The sequence below is a fragment of the Rhinoderma darwinii genome, chromosome 7 (genome assembly GCF_050947455.1).
Source record: "Rhinoderma darwinii isolate aRhiDar2 chromosome 7, aRhiDar2.hap1, whole genome shotgun sequence".
Taxonomy (NCBI): domain Eukaryota; kingdom Metazoa; phylum Chordata; class Amphibia; order Anura; family Rhinodermatidae; genus Rhinoderma; species Rhinoderma darwinii.
The window spans coordinates 19774274-19794767 of record NC_134693.1 but is presented as its reverse complement, the minus strand read 5'-3'; the positions used below and the strand labels follow the sequence as shown (position 1 = coordinate 19794767).

General features: G+C 37.9%; 1 protein-coding gene across 21 annotated transcripts in view; it reads right to left on the bottom strand.

Moving 5' to 3' along the window:
* Nucleotides 1–685: 685 nt before the first annotated feature.
* Nucleotides 686–20494, bottom strand: part of ADGRL2 (adhesion G protein-coupled receptor L2) — a 182819-nt gene continuing 163010 nt past the window's right edge. For 3 of the 21 annotated variants that reach the window (XM_075832890.1, XM_075832893.1, XM_075832891.1), the window contains 9 exons: nucleotides 15447–15538; nucleotides 14033–14077; nucleotides 13775–13801; nucleotides 12489–12657; nucleotides 8864–8992; nucleotides 8420–8516; nucleotides 6528–6656; nucleotides 5817–5834; nucleotides 686–2881 (listed from right to left, as the gene is read on the bottom strand). In XM_075832890.1, the coding sequence (XP_075689005.1) occupies nucleotides 2127–2881; nucleotides 5817–5834; nucleotides 6528–6656; nucleotides 8420–8516; nucleotides 8864–8992; nucleotides 12489–12657; nucleotides 13775–13801; nucleotides 14033–14077; nucleotides 15447–15538 (1461 nt within the window). In that variant the 3' untranslated portion in view covers nucleotides 686–2126. Of the gene's footprint in view, nucleotides 2882–3479; nucleotides 3519–5782; nucleotides 5835–6253; nucleotides 6335–6527; nucleotides 6657–8419; nucleotides 8517–8863; nucleotides 8993–12488; nucleotides 12658–13774; nucleotides 13802–14032; nucleotides 14078–15446; nucleotides 15539–20494 lie in introns of all 21 variants that reach the window. The other 18 variants (XM_075832892.1, XM_075832911.1, XM_075832899.1 and 15 more) reach the window with 13 other exon arrangements.

Here is a 20494-nt window from a genome sequence, read left to right as displayed (position 1 = left end):
GGCATTTTTTTTGCTATACTTCTACAGTAAAGTGGTTTTCGGTATTTTACATTGATGGCCTTTACTAGGGAAAGAACATCAATGTGTGATCGGTGGGCATCCCACCATTGGGACTTACTACTGATCAGCAGAACAAAGTAGCAGAGGCTTATTGGACCCTTCTCACTGTAGTACTTGATAGAGTTACATCCATGCATATGCAGCTCAGTGCATTCGATTGACTGGGCTTGAGCTACAGTACCAGATACAGTGGCATGGATGAACTCAATACTGCGGCACTCCAGCAAGCATCGCTGTACCTTCATTCTGCTTATTACTGAAGGGTCTTGGAGTGAAAGCCCCAATCATATATTAATCTAAAACCCCCAAAAATACCTTTGAAGAGATTGCATGAGACGAGAAAAAAAAAGTTTTTCCAAAAACATCGCCACTCATGTATATTTGCTGTATCTGGTATTGATGCTCAGTCCCTTTCGCTTGAATGTGCTTAGATGAAAATCCAGACAGTTTATGGAAAAGAGGGGAAAAAATATCAGATTTGTTTTCTAATCTGAAACAAGCCCCTTATTGATCTTGACAAATATGAAATCAGAGGTCTGTAGGACTATATAAAAAAAAAAATGGTTTACACATACAAGAAAAAAAACAAAACAACAGCGTTGTGCAAATGTATCGCAAGTAATGGATAGAAGACTTTTATTACAAAAGTAAAGAGGTTTTATTGTCAAGTATGCTAATTTCTCACTATCCCTACAGTAAGTCACCAAAGGACTCTCGGAACAGCCTGTTTCAACCCTACGGACCATAAAAACAGAAGTAGCATTTTTGAAAAAAAAATTCACATTTATTTACTGTCAAACAGGTGTTAATCTTTACATTGGATATTAGTGATGGGCTCTTATTAACAGCTGAAATTTAAAAGAAAAGAACAAATAAAAATAAAAGAAATTAAAAATTTTCACTGAAAATGTACACATTGCTTTAATTATAAAATAAATTAATGGCTAAACATAGGCAGAAAGATCATGGAGTAATATTCCAGACTGTCACTTAAAAAATATATATATATTTATATAGGTCAGGCACCGCTTATTTCAGAATTGATAGAAGTAGCTTGTGCCAATAATCCCTGTTCAATAATTTGCCAGATTTACCAAATTTGTGCAATTAACGGCAACATTGGCTCCTGAATATACAATAAAGGCTCTTAAAAAAAATGCATTTGGCGTCAAATTCAAAAAAAGAAAACATGGACGAGGGCCAAAATTTGAAGAAAAAAGAATGAATTAGAATAGCCTCATTTAATACCACATTAAACAAGCGTGTATATATATATATTTAAAAAAAAAAAAGAACAAAAAGCTTTGTGCAATCGAGATTTTTCACAATATTTTTGTCAAGTCAATCTTTCAAAATTATTTCATCGACATTTATATTTCAAATTGGACACAAATGTATTTCACCCTAGCAATAGAACAAAATATAATTTATTTTGCCATTATTTTCCATGATCACAGTTCATTGTACAGTTGAGAAAACATATGAAATAAGGCCAGTGGCTTGATTGCTAGTGGTTAGACATGTCTTTAATCTTTGCCTTAATGGAAAGGATCTGCAGTGACCTGCAAAGCAGGAGGAAAAATAAAACAAAAACATCCTGCAGACTACTCAGAAACAGTATGGTACAGTAAATCTATCCCACAGGATTTCGGAGCCTACATCTTGTATATAATACAATGCAGGCCTCACAAAATGGCAACCATATTTACAAATTAGGTTCTGGAGCTGCTGCAACAATTGGCTGATTTGCCGATGTATTTATTTTCCTCCAAAAAGTCTTTATTCAGCAGCAGATATTTTAAATACCATGTTGGTACCATCTTTGCTTCGTAACAAATAATCTTAGTATACTCTGTGTATATACAAAGTTTGTTTTTTTTGTTTGTTTTTTATTAATTTATAAAAAAAAAATTCACAGAACTGAAAATGTCCATCACTTTCCTACACAATGGAGAGCTGCGAGTCCTTACTAGGCTGCCAATCACAAAAAGGTGGCCTCAGTCAAATAAATTGGAGTCTTTTAATACCTGCAAGAGCCGTTTGCACTCCTAAAATCTCTTTTTTTATTAAAGACTTGTGACTAACTGCATTTGTCCTTCTCTGACATCTCCTTCAGGGACGCAGCCTTCTTTGTTTATGGGGATAATATAACCATCACTATTGCCCCTGCTTATCTGGTAGTACATTTGAAGATGGTGCCCAGCTCCGAGATTTGGCATGCTTTTATAATAAACGTCCTCATTTTCACTCTTCCTAGAGGGCGATAAATCCTCTTCAACATCGGGGCTACTCTCTGGGTAAGGAGAGTCCCGTAAGTTGGGCATACTAGTGTAGAGGGAGTCTCTATTTGGGGATTGAAGATTGTCGTCGGCTTCGGCGGTTAACTGTGACACATAGCTGTCCGTTCCTTCGGTCTTCACTTTTTTCTGTGGGTGATACAGAAGAGAGTGAGTCCGTTGAGGAATTAGCGGTGCTTCTAGCTCTTTGTGGTGAAGCTCTAGCCCAGGGTTGTCACCGTGCATTAAAGAGGAAGCATCAGCTACTATGGCGTCGTCTTCGCTGCTGCTTCCCCCAATAACAGTTTTGACAGGCAGGGTTCTCTCCAAATTGTGGTTCTTGCTACTACACCGCAGGTTATTGTGTACTAGTTCTGAAATTATCATTTTTTCAAATGCTGTATCATTCAGACTTAGTCCACAGTCCACGACTTGCACTCCGTCACCGTAGTCCCCGTTCCGTAGAGAGTAACTGTTATTAAAGTTACCATTTAGCGGTAGAGTATCCATGGCACTTGAATCCCTGACATGGTTCAGTGTATGTCCTGTAAGAGAAAGAAACAAAATACACACAGTTTAGGGGACATTTTGTTAAGATGGCCAAGTGTTTCGGCTACAAAGAATTTTAATGTCATCTAGGACAAAGCTTTTCGAAATATCTTGATAACTTGCACACCACATTGGTTAAATGCAGCATCTGTATTATAGTGAAAACCTGAAGAATTAAAACCTTTAGAATCAATCCAGGCTCTTGCACAATGAATGCAAATTTTGGGATATTACTATAGATAGAACATAATATGACTTGTCCTAAACAACACTAAATTAAAAGATTATATAAATACTAAAAACATATATATAGAAAATCAAAAGGCAAAATGTACAACATAAACCAACAAACTGGCAAGCAACTAATTCAACGATGTCTCTAATGTTTCCCTTTTTCTGGGGTGCAAAAAAAAAAAAAAATTAAAAAAAAGAGAAAAAGAGCCAAAAAATAAAAAGAAGAATGGAGAATGGACAAATACAAGGACGTTATGAGAAACAAGGACAGCCACCTTTCACACAAGAGACAACAAGGTCCCACAAGCATCATCCACGACATGACGGAGCAGGTGGAAATGACTCACTGTGCACACTCACATTATGTCTGTCTGCTCAGGCTATCTGGGCTAAGTGTAGCTGATGTATAAAAGAAAGTAAAACGATTTATTGCAACAAGATGGATTACTAGGATTCTCAGCAACTTATTCAGAGCAAGGTTTCAGCAAATAAGATTATTAGCAATAAACAGCTTTTTTTTGTTTCCGGTTAATGTTCTAGAGTTCACTAATGTTCTATCCGCCAGCAACGGCCCCGGGCTTTTAAAAGTCAAGACTTTGCCAGATGCCCTGTTGTCTGCATCGGTCACAGTGATACTGCGGAATGAACCCACACCGGCTAATTAAAGTGTTAAAAGCCCAGGGTGAGCATTGGGCACCAAGGTCAAAATGCAGAAATGCCAGGAATTTCTGTAAGAATGGTTCACAGAAATTAACCAAATAAATACTGGATGTAGTAATGAGAAGACGTCTCTGCCATTCTATCTCGAGTAAGAAACTGGCAAAAAGTCTACTGGGCATGTGGACGGAATGGTCTCCTTATGGAAAGAAACATGCTTTGGGTTGTAGACAAAAATGATCTATGATACACATTAATTTTGTGAATACAATAAAGGGAAAAAAAAAAGAAAATAAATGGAAGATAAATACAGTTTGGAGTGGATGGATAGTACTGGACTAAGAAAAATATGGGAACTATACGAAAAAAAGTGATTCATTTTTTATTTTGTTTTACAAATAGCCTGCCCACTGTGAAGCTACTGCATTTTATGCAAGGCTTGGAGGAGAATGCAACAATGGGAGACGCGGCTGCCACAATGACCATGCTTAAAGGGAACCTGTCAGTAGGTTTGGAGCCACTAAACCATCAGCATGCCATTATGCAGATGGGGTTTAGTGTTCCTAACCTTCCACGTCAAAAATGGTAGTTTCGAGGTTAGGTTAGTAAAGTTAATAACTTAACGAAAGAAGTCCGGAGGCAACGGGTGCACGCGCATTGCGCACATGAACCCAAGTACAGTACACCTTGCTACAGGGTACTGGCCTCTGCTTCGTGTGTGCAATGTGCCCAATGCTGCTCCCGGGCCCATCTCTGTAAATTGTACGTTACTTTACTAACTATTCCCTAAGAAGCCGTTGACGACGTGGGCAGGTTTGGAATATTAAACCCCAGCAGAATAACGGCATGCTGGTCATTAGTGGCTCCAAATGTAGTGACAGGTCCCCTTTAAGGCTGTGGTCCATTGGCAAGGCATTGACTCTAAACTGCTAATTGGTTTGCGTGAAAAAGCGTGGTAACATTCCGAAATATATAAACAAAGTCAACTATTTATTTTTTGTTTTTCGGATTGTATTTATTTTTTTGTCTTAGAATTGCCTAAAATATTTATAAGACAGTAATAGAGTGGCATATGTTAGGACAGTAGATAAGTGAGGCATGTAACAACCTGCACACTATTTAAAAAAGAAAGAAAAACTATTTTTTTTGCATAGAAACTTTTTTTTATACACATTTAAGAATGTTACAGACGTCTCTTTACACTTTGGACCAACTTGCACCTTGGGTTTATTGTCCTATTGATGCCGGTCTATATATGTTTTGTTCTAATAAGTTAACGGTGATAAGAGAAACTTGATCGCTCAAGTATAATTGATCACAACCAAAGCAAATCAATAATTAAAATATCATTCTGCACCGTGCAGATTTCATGGTGTGCAAAATCAATGACTGGAATTAATGAGTGTTGCTAAACAGGCTTTTAATTGGCATAAAAAAAAAACTAATTATAAAAAAATTCTTTATTCGACAAGTGAGAATTTTTCTCAAAGAGAACTGAATTGCGCATGATTATTTTTTTTATTATTTAATTTTTTAGAAAAGTAAAAAATTGTGAAAAATTATGTTTGTACCCCCATTTACAGGGGGAATATGGGATGTCCTATCTCTGATGTGCTGCAGGAAGCACATAAGAAAACAGCTTATCTCATTTGTAGGGGCCATTTTATTCTGCTTGTGATCAGGTAATTCACTTGAAGTCTTTCCTTAGCCTGTAGCAAGATGACTGTGGAAATGTAGGAATGATAAGCAAATAAAACATTTCTGCTTGACAGCACTCCTTTAAAAAACAGCAAATTATTTCAGCATTGCAAATATATTACCAACTGAGATTGCAGTATATCCATTGCTGTTATCCAAATGTAGACAAAAAGTCCAGATTCAATTTGAAATTATTATTACTATGACTTTGAATACAGATTGTGAACCACTTGCCCGCTGAGTCTTTTTGATGATTGATAATTATGTTTTAAATGTGCCTGTTTAAAAACCATGCTGAAAAAATTTACATTTGATAGGCAAAGTTAAGTTTTACTCCCATACTTGTCTCTCTGTAGTTCGCTAGAGGAAAGCATAAGGAAAAAAAACAAAAAAAACAAAAAAAAAACGAGAGAACAGAAAGGACAGACTAACGTTAAAATTGAATTAAGTCTTACACACTTTACAATTAGCAGAACGGATGAAAAAATTGTCTTCTATATATAAATATATAACATACACTTAACACTAACACAACTTCAAAAAGTGTACTAGTATTACTAAATTATTACACAAAAAAAATTACAAATTAAAAAAAAAAATATATACTGGTGTAGGCATTATGGTTTATAGACCGGCAAGAAGCTGCACTATACTATAGTCTGCGCCGGTAACACGTCAGTTTTGCACAATGCGTCTCGCCAATGTGCAATAATAAATATATTCCATAAGCTAAAATTCCTCCAAGCTATTACTGAGCCTAGTATGATAGAGAGCTGTACCTCTACGGGAAAAATATCTTGCTGGTGGACTCTTGGACCTTCAGTGTCAGTCCTGAAATAGTATATTAAGATTTATGCCACCTGTGTTAAAAACATGGATAATTATAGGTAAATACCGGTAACAACACTATAATATAGTGCAGTTTTTAAAAGGCCGGCATAGGCAGTGCTGCATGTCTGTTAATACTTAGGATAGAGAAAGAACTGCAGATCTATAAGTTTATCTTAAGGAATGTGGTGAGTGACAGAATGAATGAATTAAGTAGAAGCACACCTGGTGGGTTAAACACAGGAGCAGTAGGGGTATTACATACAACAGTTTCGGCGAGCAGTGTGTTATAGGGGTTGTTAGTGCCGTGGGGTCGAAGAAGAGGGTTTGTTAGTAGATAATTGCCAGTCATTCCTAAAGAAAAAAAAAAAATTAAGACATCAGTTTTCATGTGACGTCGAGAAGCACAAACAGCCCTTTCCCAAAAAACGTAAAACAAAAATAATAAAAAAGTGGGCAAAAAAAAAATAATTGCTATAGGTGCTGATGAGCGCTTGTCAAATAGAACGGAGCTGAAAATAAGGGATTATATTTGAACAGCTAATTTGTAAGAGAAAATGGAGCATTGTGGCAAAGATTTACTAATTCACAGGTGCTTTCAAAAATCCCTAAAGTAAACACCATCCAAGAGTGACATTTAATAATTTACACAGAATTACTGTCAGACAAGAAGGGTAATTAAAGGCATGGAGATTGACGTAATGTCTTAAGATGCTGCAGTTTAAAAAAAAAAAATTTAAAAAAATCTTAAAGCTTTTTTTCCCCTTTGTCGATGAGGGAATTCTATATTTAATGAATATTTTAGCATCGGGGCAATCCCTAATGGAAACATCTGTGTTAATAAAAAGAATGGTAAAAAAAAAACTGAAAAGAAAAAACAAATATGGAGAAAGCAAGATAAAATTTGCCAAAAAGGGCATAAACAATGCAAAAGAGACATGCTGCGAAAGGCGGACAATTTTCCAAGCACATGTTTAAACACAAAAAATATAAAAAACAAGAAAACAAAAACATACATAGAAAACAAATTCCAACAGATCTCTTGCAATTACATCTAGAACAAGAGTATTGAAAGATCCCTGCTAAATAATTACTTAAAACATTTGCAAATAAAGCTTGAGAATTAAAATAAATAAATACTATAAAAATAAAATAAGCATGTAGGAGAGCTGGTCATGTGTGATCTCTACCAAACACAGCTGTACTTTTAGGGAAATATGTTTTTATGCGAACTAAAGATCCAAATTGATAAATATATATTTTTTATAACCTATGGATCTAATTCCGATTTTTTATATTTGTGGGCAAAGTATGTAAAGGTTTTAATACATATTTAAAAAACAATTAATAGATACAAAATCTTGATGTGAGTTAAGCCTTTTAAGGGCCAAAGAAAAAGTAAACATTTTAAAAAATAAATTACATAAAAATAGAAAAAGTATTTTTAAAAAGCGTAGCACAAAATTGTTGGTCAATGTGTATCAAAACTACCCTGTCAGTCCACTAGCTACAGTACATATGTTTAATCACCCAGTGTTAAAGCCGGGACTGGGGGGCAGGGCTCCATCCTCAACCGTAAACACTTATTGAAGGTGCAAAAAGTTTGAGGTTAAAATCAGACCCAAGGCGGCCTAACGGTCTCTCTACCACTATACTCTGCAGTAGAAAATCATAATATATTTTTGCCATGCCCTATTGGTTGCGATTTTGCCCCACGGAACTCAACATATATTATTTTTGAAGAACCATGATGCCGTTCTCTAGAGAGGCAGTTCTGGGAACAATTTCTAGACTGGTTTATTTAAAGGGTTACTCCCACCTCAGACATTTATGGCATATTCACAGGATATGCCGATTCCAGGCACAGACTATGTGGAGAGGTGGCCACACACGTGCGCCCTTGTTTATGGCATATTCTAGAGCTCTGGGACAGTCCCCTATAGAAAGAACAGTGGTCGCTTGATCCACGTCCTGCCTGGTAAGACCATCTGTGGAAATGCCATAAATGTCTGAGATGGGAATAACTATACGTAATTTAATGAATTTTTGTTTTACAACAATGGCCAATGGACATTAATTAAAGTAAACTAATACAGCAAAGCAGTGTGGGTAATTACCTTGGTTAAGTGTGGATGTGCTGTTTATGTCACCTGAGATAAAGGAGGATTCGGATTGCTTTCTCACTGTGTCATTCCACATTCTTCTGATCCGGCTCTGTTGGCAAAAAAAAAAAAGAACCCCAAAACTTTTTTTTATTGCACAATGATGTAGCTACAAATATCTATCATATGGCAATTCCCATCGCTGCAGTTAAAGCTTTGCTGTACACTAATTGATTATCATGGAATAGGTTTACCAGGGGAGGGGTATTATATAAGTCAAAAAGACTAGCGGCAAACATTTAGACGGGGCTCCGTTTGGTGAAAGGACTGGGAAAAATAAAACTGTATTTGCCATCTAGATCACTGTAATGAGGAGACAATTAGTGTATCTGAACTGTGAGTCTCTAAAGGGTTGCTATAAATAAGGTTAATTAAAAACGCTGTCAACTTCTTTGTTACCTGGGTGCCAGAGGAATATCGAGCGCTGGTTCTTGCAGTCGAAGCTTTCACCACGCTGTGAGGGCTCTCGGTTGGTAGACCACCACAGCAGTAAGTGTGCCTGAAACACTTGCTGTACTCCTTGCGTACCTGTGAAAGAAATACACTTGTAAACCAGGTAGAAATATAAAAGCAGAATGTAGGCCCTTTCATCTAGTGATTTTTAATGGGTTTGTTTATTCGGCCATTGATTTACTGCTGTAGAGTCAACAAAAGTAGCAGCTGACATTCTTAGAGAACTTAATTAGCATCTGTCTTGTGTAGCGGCTCTCTAGGGTCATACTGAAATATAAAAGTTTCTTTCATTAGTTAAACTTTCGACTGAACTGAAATTCAAAGGATCAGAGCAAAGCTACTTTAGACTGGAGTTGGCACAAGTCTGAAATTATTATGGTTATCTCCACCATAAAAAGACACTCGGATCATAAAATGATTATAATTTAAATTAATAGAGAATATTAAAGTAGAGTTAAAGGGCAAATTAATTGTGGAAGGCCTTGGAAAATTTGTAATAGTATGCAATTAACTCCAGATAAGTGCATCACTGTAAAGACCACTCGGTAATGGATAAGTCGTACACAGTGCTCTATGACTATTGGATGACCGGCAGCCTTGGTTTAAGATTATGTGACGTTTGATCCAAGCCCTATAACAGAACCAAATCCATAGTGATATACCTTTAATTTAGGATGACATTATCTTTCAGGGTGGTTTAACTACTTTCTTTAAAGAAGGGGTGCACAATCCTTTTTTGGATCGAGGACTCCCAAGTTCTCATGATCAGAAGGGGTTTGACTGCTGAGAATCCGGTGACCCACATTTCTAGTTAGAAGTTGGTCTAGTTAGAAGACTTGTAGGGGAGATACGTAAATCAGCAAAGCTTAGCCCCGCTACCAATCAGACATATTTTGGAATACCTCCTTACAGTTTACTACAGAAAATACATTTCCTCCCTAAACTTTTAAGACAAAATACTGAAGAACACATCGCTTATTGCAACATATTCTCTCCTCTACCACCTGTTGGGTTCCAATGGAAGAACTAGATACATTTGGCCCCATAGCAAATGTTTGAGAGTTGCCTTCCTCCTACACCAAATGTTAGAATGAGTCTGTAGTAGGTAATAGCAAACTTTGTGTACTCAAACACTAAAATAGTAGCCATGACTTCTACGGAGCATAAAAAAGTTGTAAAGCTCTAGTTTTAGATTTTGAGTCCTCGTTGTTGTTTTTTTTTGCACATAAAGACAAGAATCTATCAATAGCCTCGCACAGAGAAAGACTTCTGCACGAGAAAATGACTATCCACCAAGGCCATGACCTTATCTTACTATCAGTGCCCAACAGGATTGTGAGAGCTCTTTATGTCTGAATGCCGGCAGTGTCTGTTTCAGCCTGGAATAGTTTTATACTGCCACATCCCTAAGCCGTTCTTAAAACTGGCAAAATAAAGCTTTCTTTAAGGAATAAAATGATCACATATCCGCAGCTACATACAGCGCCTATGACTCATCGTACAGTATTATTGTCTTTGAAAATAGCTTAAAAATTGTTGACCCACGATAGGGATCAAGACAAATTTTGCTGAACTGTAGGATCCTTCTTACAGAAAGGCATGATGGAACTTGTAGTTTAAAATTACCTCAAGAGACACCGTCTGAGAATTTGAGTAATGGATATTAACTGCCTCAAAACATCTAAGAACTAGGACAATACCAATCAAAATGACATTTTGCCCAAATAACCCCGGTCGCCAGGCCCAGCTCTCTTCATACCTATACTGCTAGGAATGCACATTATCTGTCTGCATTGCACATCCCTCTGTCATTACTGGTGAAATTACAGATCGCTCAGAGCGGATAGAAATGCAACGTTATCATCTTGTCAAGTCAGAAACATAATAGTTTTCACTTTCACAATTGTACCTCAATTTGGTGACCGGCTAACAATAATGGATAAAAAAAATAAATGCAGAGGACGGGATGATATGAGGGCATTTTCCACCTTAAAAGACTGTCTATCTCAAATCGAGAAGATCTTCAAATAAACCACGTTTGTTCTCATAAAGTAAAATCCATAAATATATACATATACACCTATACACCTATACACACATGCATACAAAGGGGCGTAGCTAAAAGCTCATGGGCCCCGATTCTTCATGGCCCCCCGCCCCAAACTTCTCATGGCCAATGGCCCGCAGCTTTCAGCTGCAATGCTGGATCTCCTAAGTGACCCAACAATGCAGCACTAGCAGCCAGGGGAGTCACTAAGGTCTTGAAACGTCAGGGGAAATAGCCCCAATACATATACCCCCCCAAAAAAATGTGTGTGCGTAGATGTGTATATAGGAGACAGCATTACGACCCCACAGCTATGGATAGGATTAGATACAGTGGCTCAGCAGATTGTATCACACATGATAGGATTAAATATAAGGCCCAGCAGACCGTACCACACATGATGGGATTAGATACAGTAGTTTAGCAGACAGTATCACACATTATAGGATTAGATATAGGGCCCAGCTCGCTGACATTGCGACTTCAGCGCTGGACCCAGGAAGAAAAGGACGTGGGGCCCCCCTTTTTCATAACCAGCCAGATACAACACAGCAGCAGCAGCCTCAGGATAGGCCATCAATAACTGAGGGGTCGGAACCAGACTCCCGAAACCCCCGCTAATCAGCTGTTTTGAATAGGGTGCAGCGCTCGTACAAGCGCTGCTTCCCCTTCATTTCCCTTACTTGCTCACACTGTGAATCGCTGACACATCCGTGCCGACGAATCAGTGTGAGAAAGTGACCAGAATGAAGAGGAGGTAGAGCTCGTACGAGCAATGCACCCCCTTCAAAACAGCTGATTGGCGGGGGTCCTGGGAGTCAGACCCCGACGCATCAGCTCCAGCAGACAGTGGTATAAAACTTACCCTGCTCTTCGGCCGCAGCGGAGGTCCTGACTCCATCCAGAGTGGGGATGTTGTGCGCAGCGCATAGCGGTGGAATCTAACAACTATCTGATGTGTATAGGGGTGTCCTGACCTGAACACAGAGACGGGACGCTGCCTGACAAGAACCCAGACACCAAAGCGGACACACGGCTGTGCCACATCAGTGAACAACACAAACACCAAGCAGCTGACAGAAAAGATGGCAGCTAGAAGAGGCGGCAAAACCACTCGAGGCAGGGGACAGCAACGAGGATTTGACAACGGCCAATAAAGGGAGCCCAGATGACATACAAGGCTCAGCAGGACCGCCACAAGTGGAATGGGGAAAATAGAATGCAAACGAAGAGAAAAAAAAAGGATGGTACGTTTTTGAGGGCATGGGTTTTCTATACTTAAAAAGGTACATGACATTCTGAAAGAGAGTCTGATGTGGGATAACCCCTTTAAGATTATTTTTTGGGTGTCAGACTATCATGACTTGACAGTTGAGACTATCCAAGTTTTATTTTCTTTATGGACGAAGGAAATATCATTTTGTGACAACGGACATTCCATTCAATAGAATATTGTGCTCAATAAAGTATAGATGTTACACAAACACACATTTCAATATGTTAAATGTCATCCTTCAAACTTACTTTCTTCTGAAGGGCACAGTGGAATATAAAAATAAACATTCCTTGGAAGGCGTTGAACACTGTGAAGAGGTACGTCATTACAACAGTCTCCTCATTGATGAGGAACAGACCAAAAGACCACGTAACTCCGAGTAAACACATGAGGGCGAAAGCACCGAGAACCCAGGACCTGAGAAGAGACAATGGTGATGAGGAGAACAATCCAGACTAGTTGAATGCTCTTGCTTTAAAAAAAAAAACAAAAACTTACATATGTTTGTTTAGTAAATTAACAACATTAGATACTTTGTCCCTTCACTTAAAGTACCTAGAACCATACCAGGCTACAAAATTTTGACAAAAGCATGACCATAATACAGATTGGTACCGCTTTGGGACAAGGTGTCATCTAAAAGAAACTGATTTACATACAAAGTGCTATGAGTAACACTCAAAACTACAATTTGAACTTTATCCCCCCCTGCCCTTTACATATATAATATCGTCATATATCATTACAGCCCAGTTGGTCATCTAAATAGGATTGTGACTCCGACGAACACTTCTGGAATTGAGGTTGAGGACATCTTTGGTTTTGTAAAACGAATCAATGCCGAGAAGGTTAGATGTAAAGACCAGGAATTTTTATATATTCAAGGTCAGAGTTCAAAGGATGCAACAAAAATTTGAGTTTTCCCATAAGACATAAAACAACCCAGTGAGGCTTGTTTCCTTCCAATATTAGTAGTCATAGACAACCTGCTTCTGCCATGCATTATTTTTTGATTTCTGAGAGGTCTTCAATACATCAAGATCAGTAAGCATAAAATTAAAGCAAAACCCATATTTTACATATCTGTCACCCTCAAATACCTTTTATATATATATTCAAGGTTATTGATAGCACTTATATAAATCAACAGTGCATGCGTGTGATCTATGTCTATTTTATATTCTTTAACAAAGCAGCTTTCAACTTCTTCTGAACAATAAGGGAAAACCTATGGATCCTGATTACAAGTTTACTATTCGCAAATCTAGAATTTGCTTTTATGTTTATGATGTCTCATCACAAAAAGCTGAAATGAATATTAAAAAATACACTGCAAAAATAATGAAGGACGACCTTACAACCACAATGAGAGGAACACAAAATACAGAATAGGATGGTAGAGACAAATACGACTAGAAATGAGAGAGGGACATTTCCATGTAAAACCCAACTAAAAATAAACTGAAAAAAATAAATCTGAAATGGAATGGAGGTTTCAGTTAGGGCATTCCACATCTAGCTAATGGTCTCTTACTTGATAAAAGGCTTATTATCTTCATATCTAGAGAGCATTACAAGCAGAGGAGAGAAATCAAATTGTTAGAGACAGAAGTGGAGCAGTGAAAAAGGAGCATTTTTATACACAAGGCCAAAATAAAAAAAGAAGGGAGTAGGACGGAGTTATAACTCCAAATTATAATAAAAAAAATTACATGGGGATTTGGAATAGGGATTATAATGGTTATATTAAAGAATATCATGCTAGAATTGTTAAAGTAAGGATTCACCTTACCCAGGTAAGTCCGTATTATAGTAGCCATCACATACACGATAATTACTGGAGTAGATGAGACAAAGGGAGGAAGAGGAAAGAAAGAGAAAGAGAGAGATGCTAAAAACAAAAACCTCTCTACCATCATGCAACATGCAATGAGGAATATATTATTAGAACACTTTCACAGGAAGACAAACTTATGACCGGGCATATGTCTCGGTGAAATTAAACTCAAGTGCTTCCATGGACTGGTATGCCTGCCTCAACCCCAAAAAATATCTATGGCTTCGATCCTACTCTCCTAATATAGACAGTTTACCTTACCCCATTGTTTACTAAATATATCTCCTTGATAAAGACCACTACTAAAGTCCCTGTGTCCCCAGACCTACAAAGCCAGCAACACCCAACTTCTCAGGAACAATGGTCCAAGCCTAACTCCTGGGGTATGGTTAGTAAAGTTTAACCATTCAAGCAGGGCTTTCAAAAGGCCAACTCTTCGGCAATGGGCAGCAAAACAAAAATGTAATCCCTCTAGCATGACCAACAATGCCCAACTCTGCGCATGGTCAGAAAAAATAGAATCCCTCTTGCATGGCCAACAATGTCCAGCTCTTCGAGCGCAACCCATCGAGTATGGCCTTAAGATCCTACTACCTTTTCAATGCCCCTACAAAGTTAGGATATCCCATTGACCGACGTGTCAGAAAACATACCCAACAAGCTAGGCATTAACCTTCTCAGTTTAAGTTGCTTTCAAATGTACATACCAAGTTTTTAGTCACCGATCTAATTTTTATTTGTATGCTTTAAGAGAGTTCATATTATTAGAATATCTCGCAAGCACCAACTAAATAATTATTTGAGAACCTACCGAGCTTCAGCCATGAAACAGCCAGAACTTTTTTTTAAAGGTCACAAAATAACACTGAGGATGTCCACTAAGGGACTTCTGAACGCACGGTTCCTTCAGAAAAATTGAAGTGGCATCGGGATTAAAACAAACATTTGCTTAATTAGTTGAATATATCAGATAATCTGCAAGTTAACATTAGTTTTAAAGAGTCAATTCTCAGTGGAGAGCTGGATTACGAGTGGAAAGTACTTACAATCCCTACATCACAAAGCCATTTAGCAAAACAAACCTCACATAATCATATCAGCCTTGTGGACGAGAACATCATTTTAAACTGCATTTTAAATGCAAATGAAATTACCCGATTGGTATGGAGTACTTTAATTCATTTATGCAATTTTGTAGCATCATTTCAGGGAACAAATTATCTATCTTTGACCAGTGCACACAACAACTGTAGAAGAAGCGTGACGGTAGCCGGCTTAATGGACTACTGACATCTCTATTGCTGACTGATAAACTGCAGAATAGTGAATGCAGAATTCCCGTTCAGAAGAGAGCACATAGGTCACTTACTTAATGTTTTCCAGGCGGCTCGAGTCTGGTTTTAAAGTGTTGGAGTGCTTCACCATTTTGCACAGCGTGATCACCAGGAAAACAAGATTGAGCTGTGAAGAAAAAACATTTAAAAAATGTTAAAATATGTAAAAATGTGTTTATAGTGCGCAAGTTAGAAAGTTTAGATAAGATCGGCCAATATTAATCAAATAAGAGCTACTACAATAGTCCAGAAAGATGGATGATTGCCAATATTTGTCTTCCAACAATTTTAGGTACATATTGGGACCAGATGATTGACAACACAATTCCTTAGATTTTTTTTTAGTAGAATTCAGAAAAACTCAGAACGGAGAGCACGAAGCCCTCTGCCAGATACCCCCTTGGCCACCTCCACGGTGCTAGACCAAAAATGTTGTTTGCCGGTTATCAATACCCACCACTTAATGCGAGTGACATAGCCAGACCTCCATTGTCCATGGTGTACGTTGTAAAGCAGAACATATTTGGGCCATTGCTCAACATACAGAATGGCCAAACAATTATTTGAAACAAGCCTTAATGAAAAAAAATGACAATTTTTGTTTTTTTTTTACAAAGAATATATTAGATAATTGCTTAAAAAGCAATGCCTAAAATCACAATAGAGACAGTAAAATTTCACATGCTCCGTCAATGCACTCCAAATCCTAGTCAGACCACAGATTTCTCTCCAGCAATATATTTGTATATTAGAACACTTCCGGGGATTTAAAGGTCTAGATTATGATAAAAATGATATTAGAGAAATGTTATTGAAGCCATTCCTCTAGAACGTTTAAGGTCAAGTGCTCATTTTTTTCTTTCTTAAAATACAGTATAACGTAGTTATCTACGTGGTCCATAAAACAATATAAATCAGTAGTTAAAAATAATTTTTTAAATGGCCGTTCCTCTTTAACACCCAAGGAAAAGAGGGTTATTATGATCTATAACAAAACATGGCTAAAGAGGCCCGGTGACCGCTGTTCAAACTATTGGATAATATGCGAGACGGTTTGAGAAAAGAAGGGCAGTCGACCAAACACTAGAAAATGCAGCATACAAAAAATTCATTTGGGAAATCTAACAATGCACATTAGACTGACATCAGGACCATCACTTTGAATTATGTCTCTCACCAGTTACGTTCATTATTAATAAGGTTCAAACATAGTTTGCCAACAGAATGGAAAGAATGAGCAAAATAAGAGTGAACATTTAGCCATCTTACAAAGGAGTTTTAAGTGGGGACTTAGGGACACACGAGAAATAAACCTAAATGGGGCACTGAGGACTTGTAAGGGAGAAAGTAAATATGGTAACAGGATGCTGAAGCCACCTCCATCTGCTACACAGACCTCCATCTACTGCACATTTATTTTAGTGTATACACAATTGGTATATTTAATACATATACCATTTAACAATTTAGCCATTTTTTTTGTTAACATAAAATATATATTTTATTGAAGCATATAGGATGACTTATATACTTCCTTTTTTTGGTGGGATGAGGAGGAGGATGCACTTTATTTTATTTTTAATACAGCCCAAGTGAAAAATTTGCAAACATATAAGTAGCTGCATAGAATAGAATGTTTGATTTATTTTTTTCCTGAAATTTGCACCAATAGAAAAGAGGAGGGTTATTTTTTAGAATATTTTAAAGGCTGGCTCTACCTAAAAAGTTGAAGAAAAAAAATAATAATTCTCCCCATTTTTGTACTTTGATGGATCCATTATCCTTTCGTTATCAATATTGATCTACAAGACAATATATTCAACAAGTTTGAACTACTATTTAATGATAACCTCAGATTCATTTTTATAAAAATATTTATTAAAAAAAGTAGGTTGTTATAAAAACAAGAAATAACTTAATTTAGGATGTGTAGATTTAAACTAAAATTTACAAACTTTTGAAAAAAAGTTTCCTTTTAAACGAAAACTCGGGGGAAAACTGACCCACTTTGAGGTCTGTACATGACGCAGACACTCTTTGGAGTTCCTTGTATCCCCATATCAAGCAGCGCCCCATCAGGACCTACACTATGGCCTATCAGTTTTCCTCACAGTGTTCCTTTAAATCAACCATAGGAGAAAGAACGATATAAACATTGATCGCATTACTGTTATGTGGCCATCATGTGATTATGTAAGGGTAGAAACCTAGTATACGTTACTCAAGTAAATCAAGTTGTAGTCTTATTCAAGACAAATTACGTTTGCTTTAAACCAATTACAAAGTCTCGTTAGAGCAGCCAGAAGAAAGATTGATGATGTCTGTGTGTTCAATAGGTGATCAGTCTTTTAATCATTTAAATAACTATCTGTATGGGATCTCAAGAGGTTTTTCAAGTCATAATAAACCCCGTGGGAGATCCTCCGCATTATAAATTGGCATTCAAACCTTCACCAGCTTCCCGACCTACCGGGCAGAACATCCAGATGTGAAGGTTTATGAGAAATGGTAAAAGTCAGACTATAGGAAGCCTCGAATTCTGCTCACCACACCCTGAATAATTAGAACAATGTGTGTGTGTTTGTTGGCGTCAGGAATTGCTACGAGGGTGTATGCTTCAGCTTGGCAATCGGCCATCTCTGTCATGTAAGGACTCACAATAATAACAGAGACATATGTTTGTGCTTTTTCTTTTTAAAGTACATAGCTATTGTCCTCCATAGACAATAGACAACTTTTTCTAGCCTTGTATAAGTCACATCCCCATACACAATGGGCAGAAGTTGCTCATAAAATAGGACACCTGAAGGAAATCAACCCTTATGCATTCAGCTTGTGCAGTATGGTTTCATTTTTGAGAACCTTTCGAACTACAGCAGTTCAGGTTGGTAAAACTACCTATATTCAATTAGCCACCAATGTTGGAGTGGTAAAACTGTCCAAATTTACAATGTCAATCTCAATGGTTCCAACCTTAATTCTCAAAATTCCTGGCACTTATCCGTTATAATTTGTATTGACTGCTAACATCTTACAGTGGTAATTTTTGCACTTTAACCATTCAAGTCAGTAGAGAGCCTGACATCAAGGGGGCACTCCCTCCGTCTGGAGAAAAAAAGGTTCAAGCTGCAGAGGCGACAAGGCTTCTTTACAGTAAGAACGGTGAATTTATGGAATAGCCTACCGCAGGAGCCGTCACAGCAAGGACAGTAGATGGCTTTAAAAAAGGGTTAGATAATTTCCTAGAACAAAAAAATATTAGCTCCTATGTGTAGAAATTTTTCCTTCCCTTTTCCCTTCCCTTGGTTGAACTTGATGGACATGTGTCTTTTTTCAGCCGTACTAACTATGTAACTATGTAACTATCATAACTCAAAAATATGGAAATTCTAGATTTAGAAGCCGAAGGGGAATGGTGATCAGATGATCATCGCAAACTCCAACTTTCTAGCCACCAGTACACCCCCCCCCCCCAATGATGCGGTCTACATGAACTATGGAACTTGCATGTCATTGATTGGGTGCAAATATATATTATCGGATATATATTAACGTTCGAAAATAATCAATTTTTTCCAAGTGCCCATATTGTTTTATTTGAAGACTGATATATGAGCCCCAAAGCCGCAAGCCGAGTAAATAGCAGAATGCGGGTGAAAGGATAACCCATTATTTGTAGGTCTAAGTTCTTAAAACCAGCCTTGTATTTTTTAGGAACTACCCCTAGTAGCTGCCATTTAGAAGTGATCTTTATTGCCCACTCTGGGGTGCTAACCCTCAACATGGATTGGTCTTTGTCACGTGCACATGGCTAGGCTTGTATTTGGTTACGAATCCTCGAATTTGAACGCAGCTTGGCCTTCTAAAAAGTCAGGGTGGTGAATTCGTAGATGAAGCAGACCACAGATCTGTCCTCTGTAGAGTACTACTATGCTATGCAAGACATTACAGCTTCTTCTTTTGCCCAAACACAGTACAAGTTTTGCTGTGTGTTTTATAACCTGCTCAATTGAATCATGTCTGCCTGCGCCTTCCATTTAAAAATTCATTCCACACAGCCTGCAGTGCTGACATGGATATGATAAGACAGTGGAAGAAAAACACTATTCTAAAGTAACCCAGCTGAACTGCACATGTTCTGACCCAAATTGTCCTCCCCGGAGCTTTTGTTACCTGGTGAGTGGATGGTCCTAAAACTGCACTTGTGTCTCAATATCGTTGCAGCTAGCCAGGCAGAAGACAATTTCTCCCTGGGACTGGCAGGCAAAGAGGTGTTTCTCTAAAGAAGGTTTCTAAATGAGTGCGCAAGAATGAACTCTTTGTGAACTGGATTAATTATTAAAGACGCAGATGGAGCTGTCCGAATGATAAGAACAGATCCTGACGTGTCATGATCTAAGATTTCATTAAACCATTTCAGGCATACTAATGGTATCCCAACGCTCATTACTTACATGCTCCCTCTTCATAGATATAATAACCCTACCACCATAGGAATGGCAGTCAGCACTATGACAGCAAGACGATGAGTGCTTTGCATCCTATACATGCAACCGAATGCAGGAGAGGAAAAAAAAACAAAAAACTTGTGTGCACAGCAAATCCGCTTACTGTCGAAATGTGCAAAATTCTTGCAAGGGAATCGGTGGTTGCACATGATGTAAGATCAGGTACGAGACTAACTTAGGACAACTAGAGGGCAAAGCAATTGCAGGAGATGAATTTCTCTCCGGCATGCCGACGTGATTGCTACCTGCCGTTTCATTTTTGAGGTTGGGAATAAAGCTCCCAAAGGCCCCACACTTTCCAGGCGAAACAATTTACTCGTGGATAATAAAGTTGTAGATGCTAGTAAATAGCACTGGATTCCAGCTGATAGTGGTCAATTGATGCCCTTTACCTGCACTTCTTTTCTTGGGGGAAATTTATGGGAAAACTTTCAAAGAAAAAATCCAATTGGTAAGCGGTAGAAGGTTGCTCCCATGTTTTACAGATCACTGGTTAATCATTGGGCAACTTAAAGCAAACTCCTTGAGGAGACCGTCGATGTATTCCAGATCAGTAGCCTGACCAGCGATATTGA